Here is a 23,235-nt window from a genome sequence, read left to right as displayed (position 1 = left end):
AAATACCCACTTCAATATATTTAGAGGGGACGGATCCGCCAATGAACCCGAAAATGAAATGAAATGAAATGGAAATAAAATAAAATAAAAAAAATAAAAAAGAGAAGAAAATTAAATTAAAATCAAAATCCACCCCCAACAACAACAATAAAACAAAACAATAAACAACAAACAAACCTACAAAGACAAAACAGCTGCCAGAGGTCTATGTCCAAAACGATGGTTAAAGGGACATTCATGAGTTTGCTGCAACATTTAATATGTTATCGACTAACAGAGCCTTTTTAACGCTTGTAATTACATATCAAATATATTTTTTTCTGCATAAAATACTAGTGGCTGTATATTAAACGTGTCTCTGATGTTCTTATATTTTTACTAGGTTAAATTTCATTTTAGTTCCTAAAATATAATTTTTTCGTACGTACGAAATTATTTGAAGGAAGGAAGGACATTTTTATTTAACGTCGAACTCAACACATTTTATTTACTGTTATATGGCATCTGATATATGGTTAAGGACCACACAGTTATTGAGATAGGAAACCCGCTGTCTCCACTTCACGGGCTACTCTTCGATAAGCAGCAAGGGATCTTTTATATGCACCATCCCACAGACAGGGTAGCACATACCACGGCCTTTGATATACCAGTCGTGGTGCACTGGCTGGAATGAGAAATAGCCCAATGGGCCCACCGACGGGGATCGATCCCACACCGACCACGCATCGAGCGAGCGCTATGCCCGCCCTAAGAAATTATTTGCAGACAGAATCCAGTTTGGGCTTCTTACAGATATTAAGATGACCAGAAACACATTGAATATACAGACACTGATATTCTAAACAAGAAAATATATTTAATATGCAAGTTTAATCGTAGAAATATTTTATTAGTCGGAAACATCTTACAATGCAGCAAACTCAGGAATGTCCCTTTAATGGTTACATGTTGATGATAGTGAGAGAGAAGTCGGTGTAGTTCTTTTACATCTCCCCACAATGCCGTTAAAACACACTTTGGATAGGAGCCGCTATCGGGGTACGAACCCAGTACCTATTCGCCCTGAGCCGCAAAGCTCAAAAACCACATCACCTAGTCTGGTTACAGAAATACGATACCGACTTGACATTTTTTATTACCAGCATTCGAGTTGTACACATGACAAGATAGAGTTAAAAAACAATAAATTAATTTATTTACAAATCAGTATAAAATGCATTTTACAACGTTGGTCATGGCTGGTTCTGATGGTATATATCTGATATTTCAGGAAATCAAAGAATATTGGCGCTTCTCAGCTAAATGGGTGGACGTTCATGTCGGAAAGAGTCTTTACCAATACTGAAAAGAGACAAAACAAAAACGTACGTGTATTTACGCTCACATAGAACGAATTCGAATATGACTCCAAAGCAAATCCTTGTCCTTGTGTTGAACAGAACTCTCTGGTGAAGTCAGAGGTTGTGTGCATGACAGGCTTGCTTGGACAGTTTTCTGATGGAAGCATTCAAACATATACACACCTAGTACTCAAATGCACTGACATTACATTAATACACTTAAGAAGCTTTGGATGTTATAAGGGTGGGGGTGGAGACCTAGCGGGTTTCCTCTGTAAGACTATATGTCAAAATTACCAAATGGTTGACGCCCAGTAGCCGATAAAAGACAAGAAACATTAACTTTTAAACTTTGCATGCTATAGTTAAAACAACAAGCAATACTAAAACTCAAAGAGAAAAACTCAAGATCCAGATAACGAGGACAAGATTTCTTAATTGTGATTAAGGGGCCAATCGCAAATAAAGTGGGTTTTTTTTTTTCATTCACAATTATAAAACTGAGAAATTCAAATAACCGCACACATTGTTTGTTAGCTATTGTTTCATGGTTATTCCAAAATGGATTAAGTCCATATTATATGGTTGATATAAATACTGTAAATACTGTCAAAATCAATCATATGCCACTAACAGATAGCTGAGGTGTGTGCCCAGGACAGCATGCTTGAATCTTAATTAGATATAAGCACGAAAATAAGTTGAAATAAAATAAAGAAAATAACCACATGAGGCCATGTGGGATAAAAAAAAAGTACATCAGTGATGGTGCAAATTTGAACCTGGGACTAAGAAAGATGGCTGAAACAATTCTTTTTTTTATCTGACTATTTTATTATAAATAAAATGCACTATGATATTTTGCGTGTTTTTTTCAAGACAACTTTTATAATATTGGTTTTAATCACACAATGCCAATATGAAAATGTTATCAACAAACAACAGATTTAACACGTGACAACTGTTTAAAACATCGTGTTTATCAATCTGATATATTGTGCACGCAAAGAGTTTTTAAACATTCTTTATTCTCCATATATGAACATATTCACAAGCGTTCAGTGAGTGCTAGTTTTTGTTACCATTTTACATTCAAATCTGGAATCTGAAAACGTTGGGTTTTTTTTTAATAGACATTTTATTTGTTTAAAGGCGTACACTAACATTAATACCCCCCCGCCCCCCGTTTACATTTTGTACGCTTGTGAAAATCGTGATCACTGTAAAATAATTTTTTGGAATATTATGTATCAGATTCGAACAACTCACCCTTCCACTGGATAGTGTAGCAGCCAAATTTCCCAGTCTGCCAAAATTACTGGTCCCGTACGTGCTGAATCCCTGCGCTGCCCAATGACCCAAACCGTTGTCTTTGATCTGGTGTCTCAGTCGGTTGTATTGAAAATTATAAATTCCCCGTTTGTAGCCTACAAATAGAAACCACAAATCACAAATATACTGGTACCATTCATATTAAAAACACACAGACGCAGATATAAATGCACACATATAAATACAACTTGAAGCATCTATTTATTCTGAAGAAGGATCCTTCACCTCACTGTCAGTGTACACTTATTTTATTTTTTGCAGAATTCTTTACACTGAAGTTTAATATTGATGTTGATCATGGATTTATTCGTTTACTAACCAATGATATGACACCCGATAGCCGATATATTTTTCGTGCTGTGGTGTCGTTAAACATTCATTCATTCATTTTATATAAGTGCATACGTATAGAACATAGCATTTATGAAAATCTCTAAAACAATTAACAAATAAAGAATTTCGGTGGATTTCTCATAATTTGATTATTTTCGACTTTTAATCATGAACAATGTAGTATACTTACGACGACCGGTGTTTCCTCCACGATTGTAAGGGAATATATATCCTGAAAAGAAATAACAACACCTGTTATTAACATCAAAAGAAAGACGTGCTGTGGGTAACTAAGAATTAATTTAATAATGTTTTAAATACTATAACAAAAACCTGGAAGTAGTTTTTATGTCTTTGAAAACCGCTAGAAGACTATCACAGCTTTACACTTGGGGTTAAAGAATAGTGGTAGTTGTGATCAAGAATAACAACAAAAATAAATAGTAAGAAAACGAGATTACTAAACAACAAGAAAAACTAAACAACCTTCCCCTCTCCCTCCAATAGTTTTTTAAATAAAAATTTAAACAGAAGAAAACAAATGAAAACATCAACATCATGAAAACCCCACAAACACCCTCACAAAAACAAAGCACCACAAAAAAAAGAAGACCCCCCCCCCCCCAAAAAAAAAAAAAAGCAGAAAAAAGAAAAGAAAAGAAAAAAAAGCAACAAAGCAAAACAAAACCACCTACAAATTAATAAACAAACAAAACCCCACTGATTATTCTTAGTGTTTTCCAGATTTTAGTGATGTCGACAACAAATTACATTATTTTATATGAAATATTCACTGAGCACATTTTACTGTATTTATAATAATTTAAAGACTATTTAAAGGACAACCTACCATCACCAATGGAGACTGGGAATTGGTTATAGTGCTGTTGATATTGATCTATGGGATATCTGTCATGATAAATGTATGTGGCCGACGTCATCACAACGCATGCACATAGCAAAATAATCTCGATCTTCATGATGCTGATTGACCTATCAAAAGAACAAAGACAATCGTCAAACTATACTGAAATGGATGATTAAATTAGATCATGTATTTCAACAAAATGTTTGCTTCCATTGTAAAATACTTTTTACTAACATAGACTTTTTGGTGACTAAAATTACATTCTAAAAGTAGTTTCTTATTTAGAATATTGGTGTCAGAATAACCAAGGTGTTTTTTGTCGTACTAATGTTTGTAGTAGTTCCAACCCGAATTTAACTCCCAATAATACGTACGTATTACAATGTAAAATGAAAAAAAGAAAGAAAAAAAGACTGCTGCAAACATTAACACACGGCCGCCAACTGGTATTCTAAATAAAATGTAACGACGCGCTCACAACACTGTATTTACGGTTATATGGCATCAGACATATGGTTAGGGACCACACAGATATTGAGCGAGGACACCCGCTGTCGCCACTTCATTGGCTATTCTTTTCGATTAGCAGCAAGGGATCTTTTATATGCATCATCCCACAGACAGGGTAGTACATACCACGGCCTTTGATATACCAGTTGTGGTGCACTGGCTGGAACGAGAAATAGCCCAATGGGCCCACCAATTGGGATCGATCCAAGAGCGACAGTGCATCGAGCGAGCGCTTTACCACTGGGCTACGTCCCGCCCTTTGTCTTCATCGATTGACTTCTCAAACCTACTTGTTTTAAAACGTAAACACTCTTATACATAAAAATAACACCACATTGCATTTTAACATGCATACTTAACATACAACACTGATAATGTATTTACAAATATAATTAAAATGTTAAATATAGCAATTTTAAATACAGGAATAAATAGAATGTAAAGCTTTTTTTTTTTTAAATTGGCTTGTAAGATAATGAAATTAGACACTGCATATAAACTCGTGTTTTGTTTGTAAATGGTGTAACAAGCGTGCTTTTAACTAACAAAAGTGGTTATATTTTATAATTGTATCCGTCACTGACAACATGAATATTAGAGATACTTGGTTCTCATAGTATTTATTGAAATGATAATTCCTTCAAATTTAATTTCGCGAAACGCATTTATTTTGGATTATCTCCTCCCCACCTCAAAAGTTTCAAATCTTATCTGGGACACAATATAATGCTTTTGTTCAAGGTAATTCAAAATGCTATATATATATACCGACAACGGACTATGATGAAGTTCTCAAAAGGTACAAACAAGAACGCAGTCTCGTACAAATTCTGGAACGCGCTAAACGATCACATAAAGATACTGATAATAGACACTTGAATAGATATTTCATAATGAAAACCAAGAACACAGGGTTTTTAATAATGTACGGAGACTTTAACATCATAGCAAAGTCATATGTTTAAATTCTGGAGATCTTGTAAAAAGCCTGAGGCTGAACGTTAAAGTTTTAAGCCCTGTAAGCTAGGAACCAACGGCCTAATTCACTAAGCTGTCGTAACTTTGCGCTGTCACAATACAATATAACACTTGCTTGGATGTTGCTTTAGGGAACCAAAGAGAGCTATATGAAGTAAATAAAACAGAATTACCGTACGATGTTGTAGAACTATGCACCTTTAGCGATCCACTACTCTATTCCCTGTATAGGAATATCTTATAAATCCACCTTTAACACAGAACAGAGACACAAACCTTACCTGTTAGTCCTTTAGTTTTAAATAACCAAGATGACCTTTCTTTGTTTTATATACCAACACACCTTTCTCAGAGTGTCGTCAACAATGACGCATGCCCCGAACAAAGGGAGTTTTTTTTATCTGGATACATTCATCATACCCGTGACAGGTGACAGGGCGAGGTAGACAAACATTATTGGCACTACCTAGTGCTGGACTATAAACCCTGTCAGTCTACGGAGAGAAGCACGTCATTTTATGTACGTGTGGAACGCAGATGTGACTTTCCCTCTGACTTTGTTATGGTTGGTGAATGGAATGACCTTTTTTGTCATATAAATAAAAGAACAAAGAATACATATATAGTTTTTGACACAGGATTTTTTTTTTTTAAAACAAAGGGTTTGCTTTTGTAAACGAAAGAAAATAGACATACACTGTACATTATTATTATTAAATGGATAAATGTGCCTTGCAAAATTTATTTATGGATCAATTTGCAATTGTTATTATATTTTTTTTACAGCATAATGCAAATGAAAGTAAGTTTTATTGATATAGGCCTAGTAGATACGATAACTGTGACAGCATGTTATAAGAATGCGGAAAACGGAGAAAACTGCGTTTTCACTATGGTCGCGTAAACGTTACATTTCCGTAGCCAGTAATCTAAAATTGTCAACCTCCTTAACCCAAAAGAATGTACACTAAATACAGAACTATCATTCCATCACGATAATGCGTTTGTGTATTCCGACTGTTCACTTTGCATAAAATGAAAGAGAAAAAACCACAAAAAAACAAACAGACAAACACAAACAAACAGAGAAACACACACACAAAAACAAAAACAACAACAACAAAAAACAAACAAAACAACAACAATAACAAAAACCAAGAACAATCGACCTCTAATTAGTTTAAAGGTAACATACATCATAATTTTAGTTATCCTGATGGGGTTTTGTTTACGAACAGAGGAAGCATGTGATGAAATAAAAAACTAAGTATGTCAACACGTAGGGTGTGGGCAATTGTTGATACGCTTTCATCAAATAACTGTTTCAATCACACCTGCTGTGGGCGGCAACAGTACTGTGCCAGAGTTTCTGCCAGAGGGAGGATGGTTCATTTCGCCGTATTCTGTTTATACTCTGGGGAATACACTGCTAATGTTTGATCAGAGGGAACACTGCTAATGGTTGACCAGAAATAACACGGCTAATGGTTGACCAGAGAGAACACAGCTAATGGTTGACCAGAGAGACCACGGCTAATGATTGACCAGAGAGAACACGGCTAATGGTTGACCAGAGAGAACACAGCTAATGGTTGACCAGAGAGACCACGGCTAATGATTGACCAGAGAGAACACGGCTAATGGTTGACCAGAGAGAACACAGCTAATGGTTGACCAGAGAACACGGCTAATGGTTAACCAGAGAGAACACAGCTAATGGCTGACCAGAGAGAACACAGCTAATGGCTGAGCAGAGAGAACACTGCTAATGGTTGATCAGAGGGAACACTGCTAATGGGTGACTAGAGAGAACACGGCTAATGGTTGACCAGAGAGAACACGGCTAATGGTTGACCAGAGAGAACACGGCTAATGGTTGACCAGAGAAAACACAGCTAATGGTTGACTAGAGAGAACACAGCTAATTGACCAGAGAGAACACTGCTAATGGTTGAACAGAGGGAACACGGCTAATGATTGACCAGAGAGAACACAGCTAATGATTGACCAGAGAGAACACGGCTAATGATTGACCAGATAGAAGACAGCTAATGATTGATCAGAGAGAACACAGCTAATGGTTGACCAGAGAACACGGCTAATGGTTAACCAGAGAGAACACAGCTAATGGCTGACCAGAGAGAACACAGCTAATGGCTGAGCAGAGAGAACACTGCTAATGGTTGATCAGAGGGAACACTGCTAATAGGTGACTAGAGAGAACACGGCTAATGGTTGATCAGAGAGAACACGGCTAATGGTTGACCAGAGAGAACACAGATAATGGTTGACCAGAGAGAACACAGCTAATGGTTGACCAGTGAGAAGACTCTTAATGGTTGACCAAAGAGAGCACAGCTAATGGTTGACCAGAGAGAACACAGCTAATGGCTGACCAGAGAGAACACGGCTAAGGGCTGAGCAGAGAGAAGATTGGTAGTGGTTGACTAGAGAGAACACAGATAATGGTTGACCAGAGAGAACCTGCTAATGGTTGACCAGAGAGAACACAAATAATGGTTGACCAGAGAGAACACATATAATGGTTGACCAGAGAGAACACAGCTAATGGTTGACCAGAGAGAACACAACTAATGCTTGACCAGAAAGAACACAACAACAACGACAGCAACAACAATAATCAATAATAGTACTAATAACGATGATGATGATGACGATGATAGTAATTCTGTTCGTAACCACAACTACTAGTATTTGGTATAATTCAAAATTGACACAAACTTGAAGGTGTCATGTTTACATTAAAAAACCCCACAGAATAATAATAATAATAATAATACGTACATTCGGATGAAAGACGTCATTGTGGAATTCTAAAGGAACTTACGAGCCACGATATGTGATAAATGGACCTTTAATGTAGGTAGTCGCATTACTATTGACATGGGGCGGAACGTAGCCCAGTCAGTGGCAGATCTAAAAATTCCATTGGGTGGGGGGGTGGGGGGGTGGGGGGGGGTGGGGGGCATTGACATGAGGCGGAATGCCAATGGAACTTTGGGGGAGGTTTGGAGGGGATCTTAAGAAAAAGAAAGAAAATTAATATATGATAAAATTATAACTGTCTCAAAATTTAGGGGGGGGGGGCGGGGCGGGCCCCTGCCCCCCCCCCCCCCCCCTAGATCCGCCTCAGCCAGTGGTAAAGAGCTCAACTGATGCACGATCGCCCGTTGGGCTATTTCTCGTTCAAGCCAGTACACCACGACTAAAATATCAAAGGCCGTGGTATGTGCTATTCTGTTTGTGGGATGGTGCATATGATAGATTTCTTGCTACTAATGGAAACATGTGGCGGGTTTCCTCTCTATATGTCAGAATTAACAAATGTTTGACACCCAAAAGCCGATGATTAATACATCTAGTGGTATAGTTAAACAAAAGAAAACTTTTTTTAAACATCGACGATAAGATGACTGAATCGTGATATTTTTGTTTAAGTTTGTTTTGTCGATGTCACCTAGCTGCACTTAAACAAAAATATTTATGTACTTATAAAAATACTGACAGTTGTCAGTATAACGGTATATTCGCGAACACCATCTGTCGGGATGTCGGACAGGGATCATCATTATGATGTCATAACTAACCGTCGATCTGTTTTCCTTGACGGGTGTGAAAGGGTCAGCCATCGGGTGTAGACAAATAATTGATGGCTGACGTTCACACTTCAAAAGCAGACACGGATACTGGGGGATAGGAGGTGTATGCGCGCACTTCTCGTCCAAACGTCAGTGTGCCTTGAAACTCCAGTGTTTATTGTATGATTAAAATCGATTCATGGGCCATTTCACAAAAATCTGAATGACAAAACCGTTAAGCGTCATCAAAGTTTGTTTTGTTTAACGACCCCACTAGAGCACATTGATTTATTGATCATCGGCTATTGGATGTCAAACATTTGGTAATTTTTACATTTAGTCTTGGAGAGGAACCCCGCTATATTTCCCCATTAGTTTTTGTCTCTACAATCTTCAGACATTTTAAAATTATTTGCAATGAAGTGAGTTTTCCGGACGAGACAAGCTGGATAACCATGTATGAAATTACCTTTGTTTCAGTTTAGTGGGGACCACGCAAGACCGTGGACTCAAGGAAGGCTGCCTTAATATAATGCATTTAGTGTACTTTGGAATACCGTTGGTTTTCTTATTAGACGATGCACAAGCTTCCTAGAAATATTCTGCACAGCACATGACTTTTATACGTGTTTTATAATTTAAGCACGTACAGAGGATGCACCGTCAACCGACCACAAATACACGTCTAAAATCATCATCGTTGCTAGTGACGCGTGTTGGAAGACCTAAGAAAGTTGCTTTTGTTTTTATTTACATGTTAAAATCAAACACACCAAAGATTTCAAATACATATTCCAAGTATTTAAAAAAAATTTAACCAATCGATACATTCTTGCAGAGATATCTGTTACAACATACAAGACACCCAGAGAGCTTTCAAGAGACAACCGAGCCGTATTCGTGCGACATCTGCCAAGCCACATTTCTCCGTAAATATTTAACGTGATGAACTTGACAGAGGGAAGTACTGTCAGGAGTATTCAGGTAAATCAGGTCAACGAAGCAACGAGAAATTAGAATTAATTTAGTGTTTGGTGGAGAATGAAAGTTCTGATGAAACAGCTTTGAGTTTAATTCTTGAGCATGAAAATGAAATAAATTGAGTTTAAAGAAAGATAGTTAGAATTAACTTAATTCATTTAAGATTACAAATCGAATTATTGATACAAAAAATGGACTTGTTCAACGGAATTGACCGACCTTTATATATATATATATATAAAGGTCGGTCAATTCCGTTGAACAATTAAGACTTATCCTCGGACAGGGTTGGGCTAGAGGGCACGTGTGCCTGGAGGCTTTCAAAACTGTTTTATGATAGACATTTAAATGCGATTTCCCGATAGCCTATGACGCATGGCTGGCTAAAGTGATGTGTGATGTTAATACTCTATTTTTACCCTGTACATGCGTTTCTTCGTTTAGAAGAAAAAAATACTTTTAAATACCCACCTCCCCCCAAAAAAAAAAATAAAACACACACAAAAAACCCCAACAACGAATAAAAAAAAAAAAAAAAAAAAAAAAAAAAATAAAAAAAAATAAAAAAAATAAAACACCAACAAAAAAAAAAAAAAAACAATAAACAAAAAAACCCCGAAAGGAACCCACCCCATTTGTTGTGCTTGTGATGGGTGCCGCCGGTGGAGGCGGGATATGCTCTTCTTTTCGCGAACACCTGATATCATCACTGTTGACTAATTAACGAATGCACGACAATACAACTGTTACAATTCAAGCGAGCTCTGTTCACGTTTAGATTTATATGACCGATCTGCGAGTGTCAGTCCTAGTGGTTAATAAGAACAGACATCTCGGTTTTGTTAGTGGCGGTCTCCCTAAAGGTGAAATAACCGACAGTGGCTAACGGTAGCAGATGTGATATTGTCAAACCGTCTTTTTGACTGCCTAGTTCATTAAAAATATATATTTATATAATTATGTAAAAAAAAATGTGTAAAAAGCTTTGGAATTTTTTTTTACACAACATAAAAATGAAGAGGAGTTACAGTATAATTTAAAACTTTGAATTGAAATCGAAATTTTTGAAAAAAGCGCCACTGGCACGTAGTATAGGGACATATATAATACCCGTAGTACTTGAAAGTTAATTTTTGGACCTATCCATGATTGTATTTGTCATACTATGTAGATTACAAAAATAATTTTAAAAAGGTTAGATTTTTTCGAATGAAGGTCAAGGTCATTTTGACGCTGTTCAAGGTCAGTACAAACGGAGCAAATGCAAAGTAGACTTCGCGTGCGGATACGATTTCAATCGATACATTTCATTTCAACTTATTTTCGTCCTTGTATCCAATTAAGGTTCAAGCACGCTGTCCTGAGCACACACTTCAGCTATCTGGGCTGTCTGTCCAGGACAGTGGGTTAGTTGTTAAAAGCTGTGAAAGTTGAATGTATTGTAAAAATCCATTGAAAAGTGATTTCCATTCATTGGTATTCCTAAGGTCCCATTGATGAGTGGTTGCCATGGTAACAGATTACTTTTGTTTTACTTGATATCATATTTCATTTGAATAATGGCTGCCAAAGCTACAGAATTTTTTTTTGCACAGCTTTAATCTTTTACAGTGAACCTCAGTTACAAACTGTTCAACATGACAAACACGAATGTGATCATTATCCAGGATCCCTTGAGGCTAATCAGTAAGGTGATCTTTAGCTAAAATATAATTAAAACAATAGTCTGGTACATCACTATTTATCTCTTTTGAAGTTAAACCTCTATTTCAAAGTTGTCCTGATTTGTATATCAAGGTATGATTGAACATATATACACACGGGTCACTTTAGTGGAATAAATGACCAGAAACGAATTTATCGTCGATGGTAATTACCAGGTGGCATATTTTATAGCCATTAGGTCACAGGAACAACCGTTACACACTCAGGCCATGGATGTTTTGAAACACAGTAACTTAATAATTCTGGCACGTCCTCGTCACTTTCCTTAATTGAATCCCATTTTGGTAGTTGTCAACATGTTTTATTTGTTAACGCGAACCCTCTCCCATCGGACCCCTAAAGTCCCTTTCAAAACAGCTGTCCTATCAGTAGATATGCATCCTTCTTTCTTATTACCTTTGACCCGACGTCTTTCCTCGGTATCAAAATAATGGTTTCTAAAATAAAGGACATTAGTTTATAATGCACCAGATTGTACTGGGTGAGCGTGGGACAACCTCGACTCCAGCCAACTCGATCAGGAAGGAAGGAAACGTTTTATTTAACGACGCACTCAACACATCTTTATTTACGGACATCGGTAATATGGTTAAGGACCACACAGATGAGACCGGAAACACACTGCCAGAACTTCAGCAAGGGTTCTTTTAGGTAGTACTAAACCAAATAACTTCCGGCTGGGTGAAAGTTCGAGGTGCACCCAACTTTTGAAAGGGAAGTGAGCACAATAAGTACTGTGATTGGTGATACATGACAGTGTGTTGATTGTAAAATAAATTAGTTTCATCTGGCCAAAAAATGTATGCAATTTTATTTTATCTAGTACCACTGTGTCAAGTAGCCTTGTGCTTGAAATATGTATGAGGTACCTGTAAAAAAAGTACTCGAATTTTGTGCGGAACTAGGGTAGTCATAGATGCTACCCGTTATCTCAGAAATGAGCAGCTTGACCACCAGTTTCTTTCTGATTCACTTTAAGGGTGAGGGGTGGTAGTATTTATATCGGTGGCGTTTATGTCGATTGATATGCTGCATGTAGGAGTTTTAGCCACATATGCTACTATTGTCGTCTATGGGATTTGATTTGGTAGTATACACCCTATAGGTGCACATACCAAACGGGTACATTAGTATATAAGGCGTTGAACAATCTAACATTTGCATATATAAGTGATTATTTCATTCCATCCCTAGGCTAAAATAAATATAATCTGAGATCAACAACACATAATAATCTTGTTTTGCCAAGACCCAACACTGAATTGCAAAAACACTCCTTCAGATATTCCGGTGTTGAAACATTGAATACAATCCCAGATTCTATTAAAAACGTCACTTAAGTGTATCCTTACCTTTATTTAAAAGAGAATATACAAAATTCATAACAACACTGGCTCTTGAAAATGTGTAGTAAAATCTTTACTCAGGAGTCTGTACGTTTAAATTCTATTTATTATAAGTTGGAATTCTAGGGGTATATGGCTTTTTATGTACCCTCTGTGTGTTCTTTTACCCCGAGCTTTATAACATATACTGTTACTTCAAAGTTTTGTTCAGGAAGATGCAAATAAAGCCATTCCGTTAACGAACATAATATGCATCGCCCTGTTGTCAACCAGGTGTACAGTTGAACAGAGTTTGGCTTATATCGGTAAGGACAAAATTAAATCGTTTTCTTTATATTTTGGTGTGAATCAGGAAAACGGCAAAAAATTATCAACTTTATGGAATTATTAATTAGGAATTAGATCCTCGGAAATCAGTGGAATAAGGCTCTAAATTATTTGTGTAACTTTTTTAAAATAAAGATGATTATTATTATTATTATTAAATATTATTATTATTAAATACATTTACATCGATCATTTTCGAGTTCCTTGATTAAAAAAAAAATCCAGATATTAATCACTAATACACACACTACAGAACGAACTCCGATAGTAAAATAAAGTTTGTTTTATTTAACGACGCCACTAGAGCACATTGATTTTTTTATCTTATCATCGGCTATTGGACATATGGTCATTCTGACACTGGCTTTTTTTAGAGGAAACCCGCTATCGCCACTACATGGGCTACTCTTTTACGACAGGCAGCAAGGGATCTTTTATTTGCGCTTCCCACAGGCAGGATAGCACAAACCATGGCCTTTGTTGAACCAGTTATGGATCACTGGTCGGTGCAAGTGGTTTGCAGCTATTCATTGAGCCTTGCGGAGCACTCACTCAGTATCTGGATTAAAAATCCCATGCGTCGACTGGGATCCGAACCCAGTACCTACCAGCCTGTAGACCGATGGCCTAACCACGACGCCACCGAGGCCGGTGTACCCAGACAGAACCCACATTCAGCCAAGATTCGGCAAATTTCGGACCGCAGAATTCTAAGGTCGCTGACCTATATCGTTGACGTAGCGATTCCGTCATCCAGGGGCCGTCTCATACGATACTACGACAAGTGCCCGACAATCACCAAAAGAAAGTTTGTTTTGTTTAACGACACCACTAGAGCACATTGATTCATTAATCTTCGGCTATTGGATGTCAAATATTTGATAATTTTATTAGTGTTAGAGAGGAAACCCGGCACATTTTTCCATTAGTAGCAAGAGATCTTTTATATATCAGTATTTTTTTTTTTTCATAATTAATTTTAATTATGGACAAAATGTTAATTTTAAGTTTTAAAAAATGAAATAAATAAAAAGTACCTTTTATATGTCAGTATTTTTTTTTTCATAATTAATTTTAATTATGGACAAAATATTAATTTTAAATTTAAAAAAATGAAATAAATAAAAAGTACCTTTTGTTAAATATATAATAAAAAAAAATTACCGTTGGATATGCTTTATTTATTGTGTACGAAGCCAAAACAAGGGTCCGAAAAGTTACTGTCGTCAACCTTAGAACGTCATGAACTTTACCGTAAAATTGACGACTGCGAGTAAGCAAGATGGCGTGGTGGAAGAAGAAAAAGGTACATTTCATATTTTGTTTCTGGGTTATGTATTTTAATATTGAAACATATGAAAACAAAATCATAATATCAACAATAGTTAATATATCTGCTAGTTCACTAAGGTAAAAATCTACGGTCCGGTTTTTTTTAACATTTTGACATCTATTGGATCTCCGATGTTTGTCCGTCCCATCCTTTTATAAAAAAAAAAAATTTGTAAATAATTTCGGTTTGTTTTGACGTAAGAAAAAAGTAAAAGTGTTTTGGAAATAACAAAAAACCCAAAACAAAATGTATGCAATTAAAAAAAAAAATCTGTGTACAAATAAATAAAACTGTATACATACCACACTAAGAAAACGACGCTTACGGCCATTTTGGTTTATAGACTGGTGTAGTCTTGATACGAGATAACTCCATTTGATTAAATTCACTACAGAGAAACTGGTCAGAGTTATCTCAATAAAGCAAGACTATACCATTCCATAAACCATTATGGCGGCCGTAACGCTGTAAGCGTCGGGTTTTTTTTTTTTTTTTTTTTAATTTATTTTGCAATGGTATGTAGTTTTATTTATTTCTAAACCGATTAATTTTTAAATTGTACACAAAAGTTGTAATTTTTTTGTTATTTCCAAAAGAGATTTAGTTTTTTTCTTACGTCAAACCAAAAGAGAAATTACATACAAAAAACATTTGTACGGAAGCCTATAACTTGTATAAGGTCGACGATAGTCACGTTTCGGACCCTTGTTTTGCCTTCGTGTACACAATAAATATAGCATATCTTACCGTAGTTTCACTGGAAATCCTTATTTCGTAAAAGGTACAATTTTTTAATCACAAGATTTACTTCAAACACATTCAGGTGCATTAGTAATGTTAAAAAAAAAATAATAATAATTTTGCACTGGAATTTTTCCAGCATTCTTAAAACGGAAACGTCATGTACTCAGTTTATAGTTTTTGTAAGGAGACGCAAAGTGACGTCATTGGAATACTGACGTCATTCAAATTCAAAAGTAGCTATTGACGGGTTTATTGGCCAGTGACGTCAAAGTACTGTGCGCGGCCATGTTTAGAATCACGTGATCGGTCCGCCATTAAGGGAGTGAAACTTGCACAATAATAGCATGTGAAGGCATTGGATCTGGGTGCATTTTTAGTATTTATTACCTTTTTAGTACATTTTGTGAAAGCAAAACCAGTATGTCGAATAATACAACCTTATATAAAGATTGTAGATTCATTTCAAAGTTGGTGGAAGTGTATTAATCATTAAAAACGTAAATAATAAAGCATGTATATATAGCCTACACGAGAATATAAAAGCATAACGAATAATTTAAACTTATAATTTCCCTGGACACTTGTATAGCCTAATATATTGAACTTTAAAACAAATTTTTGCCTCAGCGGACGAGAGTATCAGTTGAATGTCATAGGGAATAACTGCATACGGGTAACTGTAACCAGTGCCGTAGCTAGCCTGGAAAGCATTATAGAAACTTAAAGAAAATTCTCTTCTTAATCGTTTAAGCAGTTTTAGATTATTAACTACTCAGTTGCCCCAAACAAAATATCCTAGCTATGGCCCTGGTAACTGAGGACGCACATGTTAAGTATTAATCAATGTAAATTTCCATTCTTAAAGGGCATTTTTGAGATGTCCATCCATATACAGTTATTATACAGAGACTTCATGAAAGATGTGAAATATGCATTTCTGAAGCATACGTTTTTTTAAGAATATTATTTGAGAATTAGATAACAGGCATCAAACATCGAGTGTGATGTTGGTAACTGAAAGTGTCAACATCATGAGGATGTGGGCATCTGTTACGGTTGGATGAGGATAACTGTTCGATGCATAATGCCGTTCAAGTCATACATAATTCATTGATTGATTACTTTAATTTGAATTTAAGATGAAATCACTCGACGGTAATTTCATACTCTATTCTGTAATAATATACTATAGCTTTATGTCTTGATTACGGAAGCGTATTAGTGCCATCACACACAATAAAATAATTATATTTTCCAACATTTAAACTTGGAAAAATCAACTTTAATCTTGGAAAAATCAACTTTAATATTGGTAAAATCAACTTTAATGTTGGAAAAATCAACTTTAATCTTGGTAAAATTAACTTTAGTCTTGGAAAAATCAACTTTAATCTTGGTAAAATCAACATAATATAATCTTGGAAAAATCAACTTTAAATTTGGAGAAATCAACAACCTTTAATATATTAATTAACAAACCAAGTTTTAGATAGAAATATCAAACAGTGTTTAAATAATACACGTTACATTAATATAATAATTAACAAACTAAGTTTATATTAAATAGTACACCATTAGAATACATTAATTAACAAATTAAAGGGACATTCCTGAGTTTGCTGCAATTTTTAAGATGTTATCGACTAACAGATACTTTTTAACGATTATAATAACATATCAAATATATTTATCTGACTAAAATATTACTGGATGTATATTAAATGTGTTTCTGATCGTTTTAATATTTATACTAGGTTAAATTTATTTTATTTCCTAAAATATTATTTTTTTCGTACGTACGAAATTATTTGAAGACGAAATCCAGTTTGGGCATCTTACAAATATTAACACGACCAGAAACACATTGAATATACAGACACTGATATTCTAAACAAGAAAATATATTTAATATGCAAGTTTAATAGTAGAAACATTTTATTAGTTGGAAACATCTTACAATGCAGCAAACTCAGGAATGTCCCTTTAAGTTTAGATAGAAATATCACACTATTGTAACAGGGCCGCGTACCTTTAATATATTAATTAACAAACTAAGTTTAGATAGAAATATCACACAATTGTAATAGGACCACATACCTTTAATATAGTAATGAAAAAACTAAATTTAGATAGAAATATCACAATATTGTAAGAGGGCCACGTACCTTTAATATATTAATATTGTTAATTAATACATTAAAGGTAAGTGGTCCTACTTCAATACTGTGTCATATTTCTATCTAAACTTTGTCAATTAATATATTAAAGGCATGTGTGATATTTGTATCTAAGCTACTCGTGCATTTTTATATTGATGTTGATTGTCCTTTTATCTGTTTGCATTACCATAGTTTGACACCCAATAGCCGATCTATTTTTCGTGCTGGGGTGTCGTTAAACATTCATTCATTCATTCATTCATTCATTGTATCTAAACTGTGTTAATTAATATATTAAAGGTACGTGGTCCCATTACAATACTGTTTGATATTTCTATATAAACTTTGTTAATTAATATATTAAAGGTACGTTGTCCTATTACAATACTGTGTGATATTTCTATCTAAACTTAGTTTGCTAATTAATATATTAAAGGTACGAGGTCCTACTACAATACTATGTATTATTATATGAATATATTAATTAACAAAGTTTAGATAGAAATATCACACAGTATTGCAGTAGGACCCCGTACCTTTAATATATTAATTAACAAAGTAGGACCTCGTACCTTTAATATATTAATTAACGAGCTAAGTTTAGATAGAAATATCACACAGTATTGTAATAGGACAACGTCCCTTTAATATATTAATATATAAAAGGTATGTGGTCCTATTACAATTGTGTGATACTGTGTTAATTATTATATTAATGTAATGTGTATTATTTAAACACTGTTTGATATTTCTATCTAAAATTTTGTTTATTAATCAATATATTAAAGGTTATTGATTTTACCAAGATTAAAGTTTATTTTACCAAGATTAAAGTTGATTTTCCCAAGATTATATGTTGATCTTTCCAAGATTAAAATTGATTTTACCAAGATTAAAGTTGATTTTTCCAAGATTATATGTAGGCAAATATAATTATTTTATTGCGGAAATAGTCCGACATATTACCCAAACTCTGAAAGATGAAAGGACAATTACGCCAAACGAAAATTTAATGTCAGATTATACCAAAATTAAAATTAAAATATAGGTCCTACTCCCGATAGTTACCGAATAACGTACGCACGCTTTCCATTCAGTTATGTATTTTATTGTTGAACATCGAAATGCCCCGGCAAGGCAGAATAATAATAATAAAAAAAAAAAAAAAGAAAAAAAAAAAGACAACTAGAGCTTAGCTCGGCAGCAGCCAAATGTACGAAGCTGTTCAACGTCTTTATGTATTTGTGCTTCAACTAAACTTAGTTTTGCCATTTGATATACAGTCGAACCTGTATGTAACAGTCATTCAAGAGACCTGGCAAAAGGGGCCGTTATTTACATGTGGCTGTGATATACAGGTAAAAGAAAACACATATAACATAACTTACTATACAATTCCCACTACTGAACTGAAATGCATTTATCAACAGTTGTCAAACAAATGACGGAGAATGAAAGAAAAACATATTTTTTACAAAATAAACATGTTATTTAAAGCATCAATATAATGTTTTGTTGAAGCTCATTCTATTACACACTTTTTAAAAAAGTCATTTATCTTTGATTTCTTTCCACTGCATTCTGTTACCTATTAAATCAATACACAACATGCAAAAGGTTGCAGGTTAGAAATCATACATTAACAAAAATGGTCAGTTTGCTGAACAAACATGCCATTACATGGTGGCAGATTGTCGGAACTGCTTGTCTGAGTAGCAGCAATCACACACCTTGGAATACACTACCTGTCAGTGTTGACGAGTCGAATATCTCTCTCTCTCTCTCTCTCTCTCTCTCTCTCTCTCTCTCTCTCTCTCTCTCTCTCTCTCTCTCTCTCTCCTCCCTCCCTCCCTCCCTCCCCCCTCCCTCCCTCCCTCCCTCTCTCTCTCTCTCTCTCTCTCTCTCTCTCTCTCTCTCTCTCTCTCTCTCTCTCTCTCTCTCTCTCTCTCTCTCTCTCTCTCTCTCTCTCTCTCTCTCTCTATATATATATATATATATATATATATGTAAGTTCAATTCAAGCCTTACTTCAAACAATAACAAGTCGCCTTGAAAATTAAATGGCCACCATATCATACAGATATAAGACGTAAATACGATTAATGATGCACTGGAGCATGTATCTGTTTTATTTCAACTTAGGCCAGTATTTTTTTATTTTTAGGTTTACAAACAAGAACTTTTGTGCACAAAGGTAGGAGGAAGGAAAAAACAACAAAAAAACACCTGTTTGGGGTGTATCAGTAGGGGTGATTTTTTCTCTCTCTCACTGTTACCTTACGAAATGCGCCACAATAGACTAGGAAGTCTGCGGCAAAAAAATAAAAAATAATAGTGAAAAATACGACTTTTTAAAATATTTTATTTGAGCAAATTTTACGTCGGCGGGTTCGTAAACCGAATAATAAAAAAATACTGGCCTTAAGTAAAACAATAACTTTATATTGTGACGGCGCAGTTCAATACATGTATATATCTTGTGACCGTTATGGCAAGTTTAACTGTCCATTTTAGATAAAAATAGTTCAACCATTCATTTTTGTAAAAAAAAAAAATAGTGGCTGTTGGCCGTATTGGTCAGGTGGCCGTTATATACATGTAAAATAAAGGAAATGCATCGGGCAGGATTTATGGTGGCCTTTATGAGTAGTGGCCGTTATATACGGGTAGCCGTTAGACCAGTCTCGACTGTAGTTATTAGCTCTGTACTTGCAGAGCGCGTGTTTCGCCGTGATCGCGGGCTAGGACTAGAAGACATTCGGCCTACTGGCCAGCCAGTACAAATGCATGACAACCACACACAAAGCAAGGCATCCGTATCCAACAAATTGCATAGGCTAGAGTCCAAGATAATAAGATGAAATCATTTTTGTCCGAGAAACTTGATAGAAAGTAAGTTGCCTTCGTGCCCCTCTTTTGAAGGAAATGTTTGCATTGGTGCCCTTCCAACTTACCTAAGTGCCCTAAAGTTGGTTATTAATCCGAAGGCAACACTTACCCCCACCCCACCCCATCCCACCCCCACAACGTTATTCACAATGGGGCCGTTCAAATATTACGTAACGCGATTATGTCAAAAATAGATATTCTGTGAGCAGAGGTATGACACAGTACAACTCCGCATAGATCATATGCGAAAAGTGTGCACATGGTTCTTTCGATTCATATTTTTGAAATCGGAAAAAATTATTTTTTAATAATTTAGTTTAGCCTTGAATATGTTTATAAAGTCTTTGGTGTAAACTTCATTGATAGATGTGTGGCGTATTGATAAATAGCTAAATGACCTAGCCACAACATGACGTCATTTTTGTACATTGATGTGCGGTGTAATAAATGAAATACTATACTTGCTTTTGCTCGTGACGTACGAGTAAACTCGTTATAATACAAACGGTCTCACACGGGAACTCGTTTAGTATTTTCTATGTAACGCTCCGTAACGCTAGACCATACGCCGCCAAAATATTGCGTAACGTTTGACACCCCCCCCCCCCCCTCCCCCCCACACACACATTCACAAACAAGTCATGCGATGGGTGTAATATAATTTTAACGTAATTTTAATGTTTTGCAATTTGGGAAAGCGCAGATATCGATTTCAACTCGATTTATAATCCTTATTGAGTGTATACGTCTAGCTATAATTAATTAGGCCTATGTTAAACATTGTCGCTATGACAAAGCGTTTATGAAAAAAAGAAAAGAAAAAAAGAAGAAATAATAAGAAAAACCCAGTGCGTTACATAACGCTGTTAAATACCCCTCCCCCACCCACCCACCCCTGTAACGCCACATAACGTTTGGACCTACACCCACCCTCTCGAGCGTTACATAATATTTGAATGGCCCCATGCAATGTGCATTTTGATGGTGTGTGTTACAATAGTATTAGAATCGCACAAATAGCACATGTAATAATCTGAAAAAGAATATGAAGGGGAAAACATAAGAATAATGTTTTTTTTACTAATTGTTTCTAGACGGACATAACGATCATTAGTTATGAAGAGACAACTACAGCAGTTACTCTCATCCTACAGCTACGCTCATCATTGTAGTTACCCGCATCCCTTTTGTCCCATCTCAAGCTGACTAGACAGTTAGCTACATCATCGCTTCGAAGTTACCTTCATCATGCCTAACTTTCTGATTTCATTATCAGCCGAATTACACAACTTATCCTTGCGCATCGATTCAAAATATATTCATACTAAACGTGTGTCGTAATGATTTCACGTGCACAACGAATGACATAATTTTGTGAAGCAACGTCATAACTTAATGTAGCTTCCCCAGTGTAAACGTTTAGAAAAAAAAAATGGCGTCATTTCAGAAAATGACGTCATTTCGTCATCTCGTTTTAGTTACATTTAAACGTTTTAACACTGGCCTAGCTTGTTATTCATGGCACTAATATTTTGAATAATGTGGATAATAAAGAAATTATTGAATCCTGACATGAATCCTGACACTCGTTTCATAAAATCAGGACCACACACACACTTGTATAATAATCTTTATATATCAGGTGTTGAATAGTTTCTTGATTCAACGGAAAATGTTCAATAATGGCGGGTCCATAACGAATTATGAATATGACGCTCTGAACACTCCAAACAAATTTTTTTAATATTGTGAAAATACAAATAATTATATATAAATATGTAAGCATTAATGGAATGAACAAGAGCCCAGACCGGATGTTATGAAATAACTATATCTGATCAAAGTAAACACTTCAAAATTAATGAATGAATGAATGTTTAACGACACCCCAGCACGAAAAATACACCGGCTATTGGGTTTCAAACTATGGTAAGTCAAAACATGAACTTCAAAATGAATGATACACCACAAACGTCGAAGCAACACACAGTATGTACAGTATAAACTATTAGGTACGGATGCAGGATTTTTGAAAGGGGTGTGTGTGTGTGTCCAAATGTGATGACTGATCTCTCCTTTTACACAGCGCGCCTCTTACAGCTGAAAACATCATGCTCGAATTTACAAGGGTTGGGGTGGGGGGGGGGGGGGATGGGGATGTGTCCGGATCCCTGGATCCGCTACTGATTACCAATTCGTGAAGTTGAAAACAAAAGCTAGAGCACCGTTATTGGGATACTGTAGACGAACATGATACTCATTTAGAAATAAAATGGATAGAATCAAAAGATGAACAAGGTGCTATCGTGGAAGATAAAATTAAAGCCGTTGATCACACAGGTGAACAACTTGTAATGATTAATTTGTTTCGCACGACGATGAAAGTTATTGTTCAGGGTAGACAGTTGATGGTTACGAGGTGGCTTGAAAATGACAACAGAAATGAGAGAATTTTCATTTATGGAGAAATCGACACCAGACCAAGACCAAACCTATGTTAAAACTGGCCAATCTACATCTCCTAAATGTAAATTCACACCCAAGAGAAAATCTACAGTTTCACGTAAACAAATATTATCGCTGCATAGCAGATCATTAAAGGAATTAAATGCACACAAATTACTCATCGACAGAATCTCATTCCTGGAATATACGGTTAGCCAATTTGCAAAAAAGACGGATTGTTGCCATGAGATAAGACAAATGGCACTTGAAAGTCGACCGTCAGTGTTGTTTGTCTTTACAGACCGCATATCCTGTGACAGAAG

The 23,235-nt window shown here is 35.5% G+C and overlaps 2 protein-coding genes across 5 annotated transcripts in view; one reads left to right on the top strand and one right to left on the bottom strand.

The window, feature by feature from the left end:
- Nucleotides 1-1,175: 1,175 nt before the first annotated feature.
- LOC121367529 lies at nt 1,176-21,678 on the bottom strand. Of its 4 annotated transcripts, none has more exons than XM_041491757.1 (5): nt 21,644-21,678; nt 3,859-4,001; nt 3,199-3,240; nt 2,613-2,770; nt 1,176-1,344 (listed from the first exon to the last, which is right to left on the bottom strand). In XM_041491757.1, exons 1-5 carry the CDS (start codon nt 21,661-21,663, stop codon nt 1,336-1,338), a joined length of 372 nt encoding a protein of 123 aa, XP_041347691.1. In that variant the 5' UTR covers nt 21,664-21,678; the 3' UTR covers nt 1,176-1,335. The 4 variants fall into 4 exon arrangements, with proteins under 4 accessions (XP_041347691.1, XP_041347690.1, XP_041347693.1 ...); XM_041491756.1 differs by lacking the exon at nt 21,644-21,678 and adding an exon at nt 14,978-15,040; XM_041491759.1 differs by lacking the exon at nt 21,644-21,678 and adding an exon at nt 5,646-5,762.
- LOC121368497 (sodium-dependent serotonin transporter-like) overlaps nt 14,619-23,235 on the top strand; it is a 76,081-nt gene continuing 67,464 nt past the window's right edge. The window contains exons 1-2 of the mRNA XM_041493233.1: nt 14,619-14,648; nt 19,743-19,772. The gene's annotated coding sequence lies outside the window, so the exon portion shown is untranslated. The remainder of the gene's footprint in view (nt 14,649-19,742; nt 19,773-23,235) is intronic.

This window comes from Gigantopelta aegis, chromosome 3, assembly GCF_016097555.1.
Source record: "Gigantopelta aegis isolate Gae_Host chromosome 3, Gae_host_genome, whole genome shotgun sequence".
NCBI classification, from domain to species: Eukaryota; Metazoa; Mollusca; class Gastropoda; order Neomphalida; family Peltospiridae; genus Gigantopelta; species Gigantopelta aegis.
Note: the sequence above shows the minus strand (reverse complement) of the source record. Positions and strands in the feature narration are given on the sequence as shown.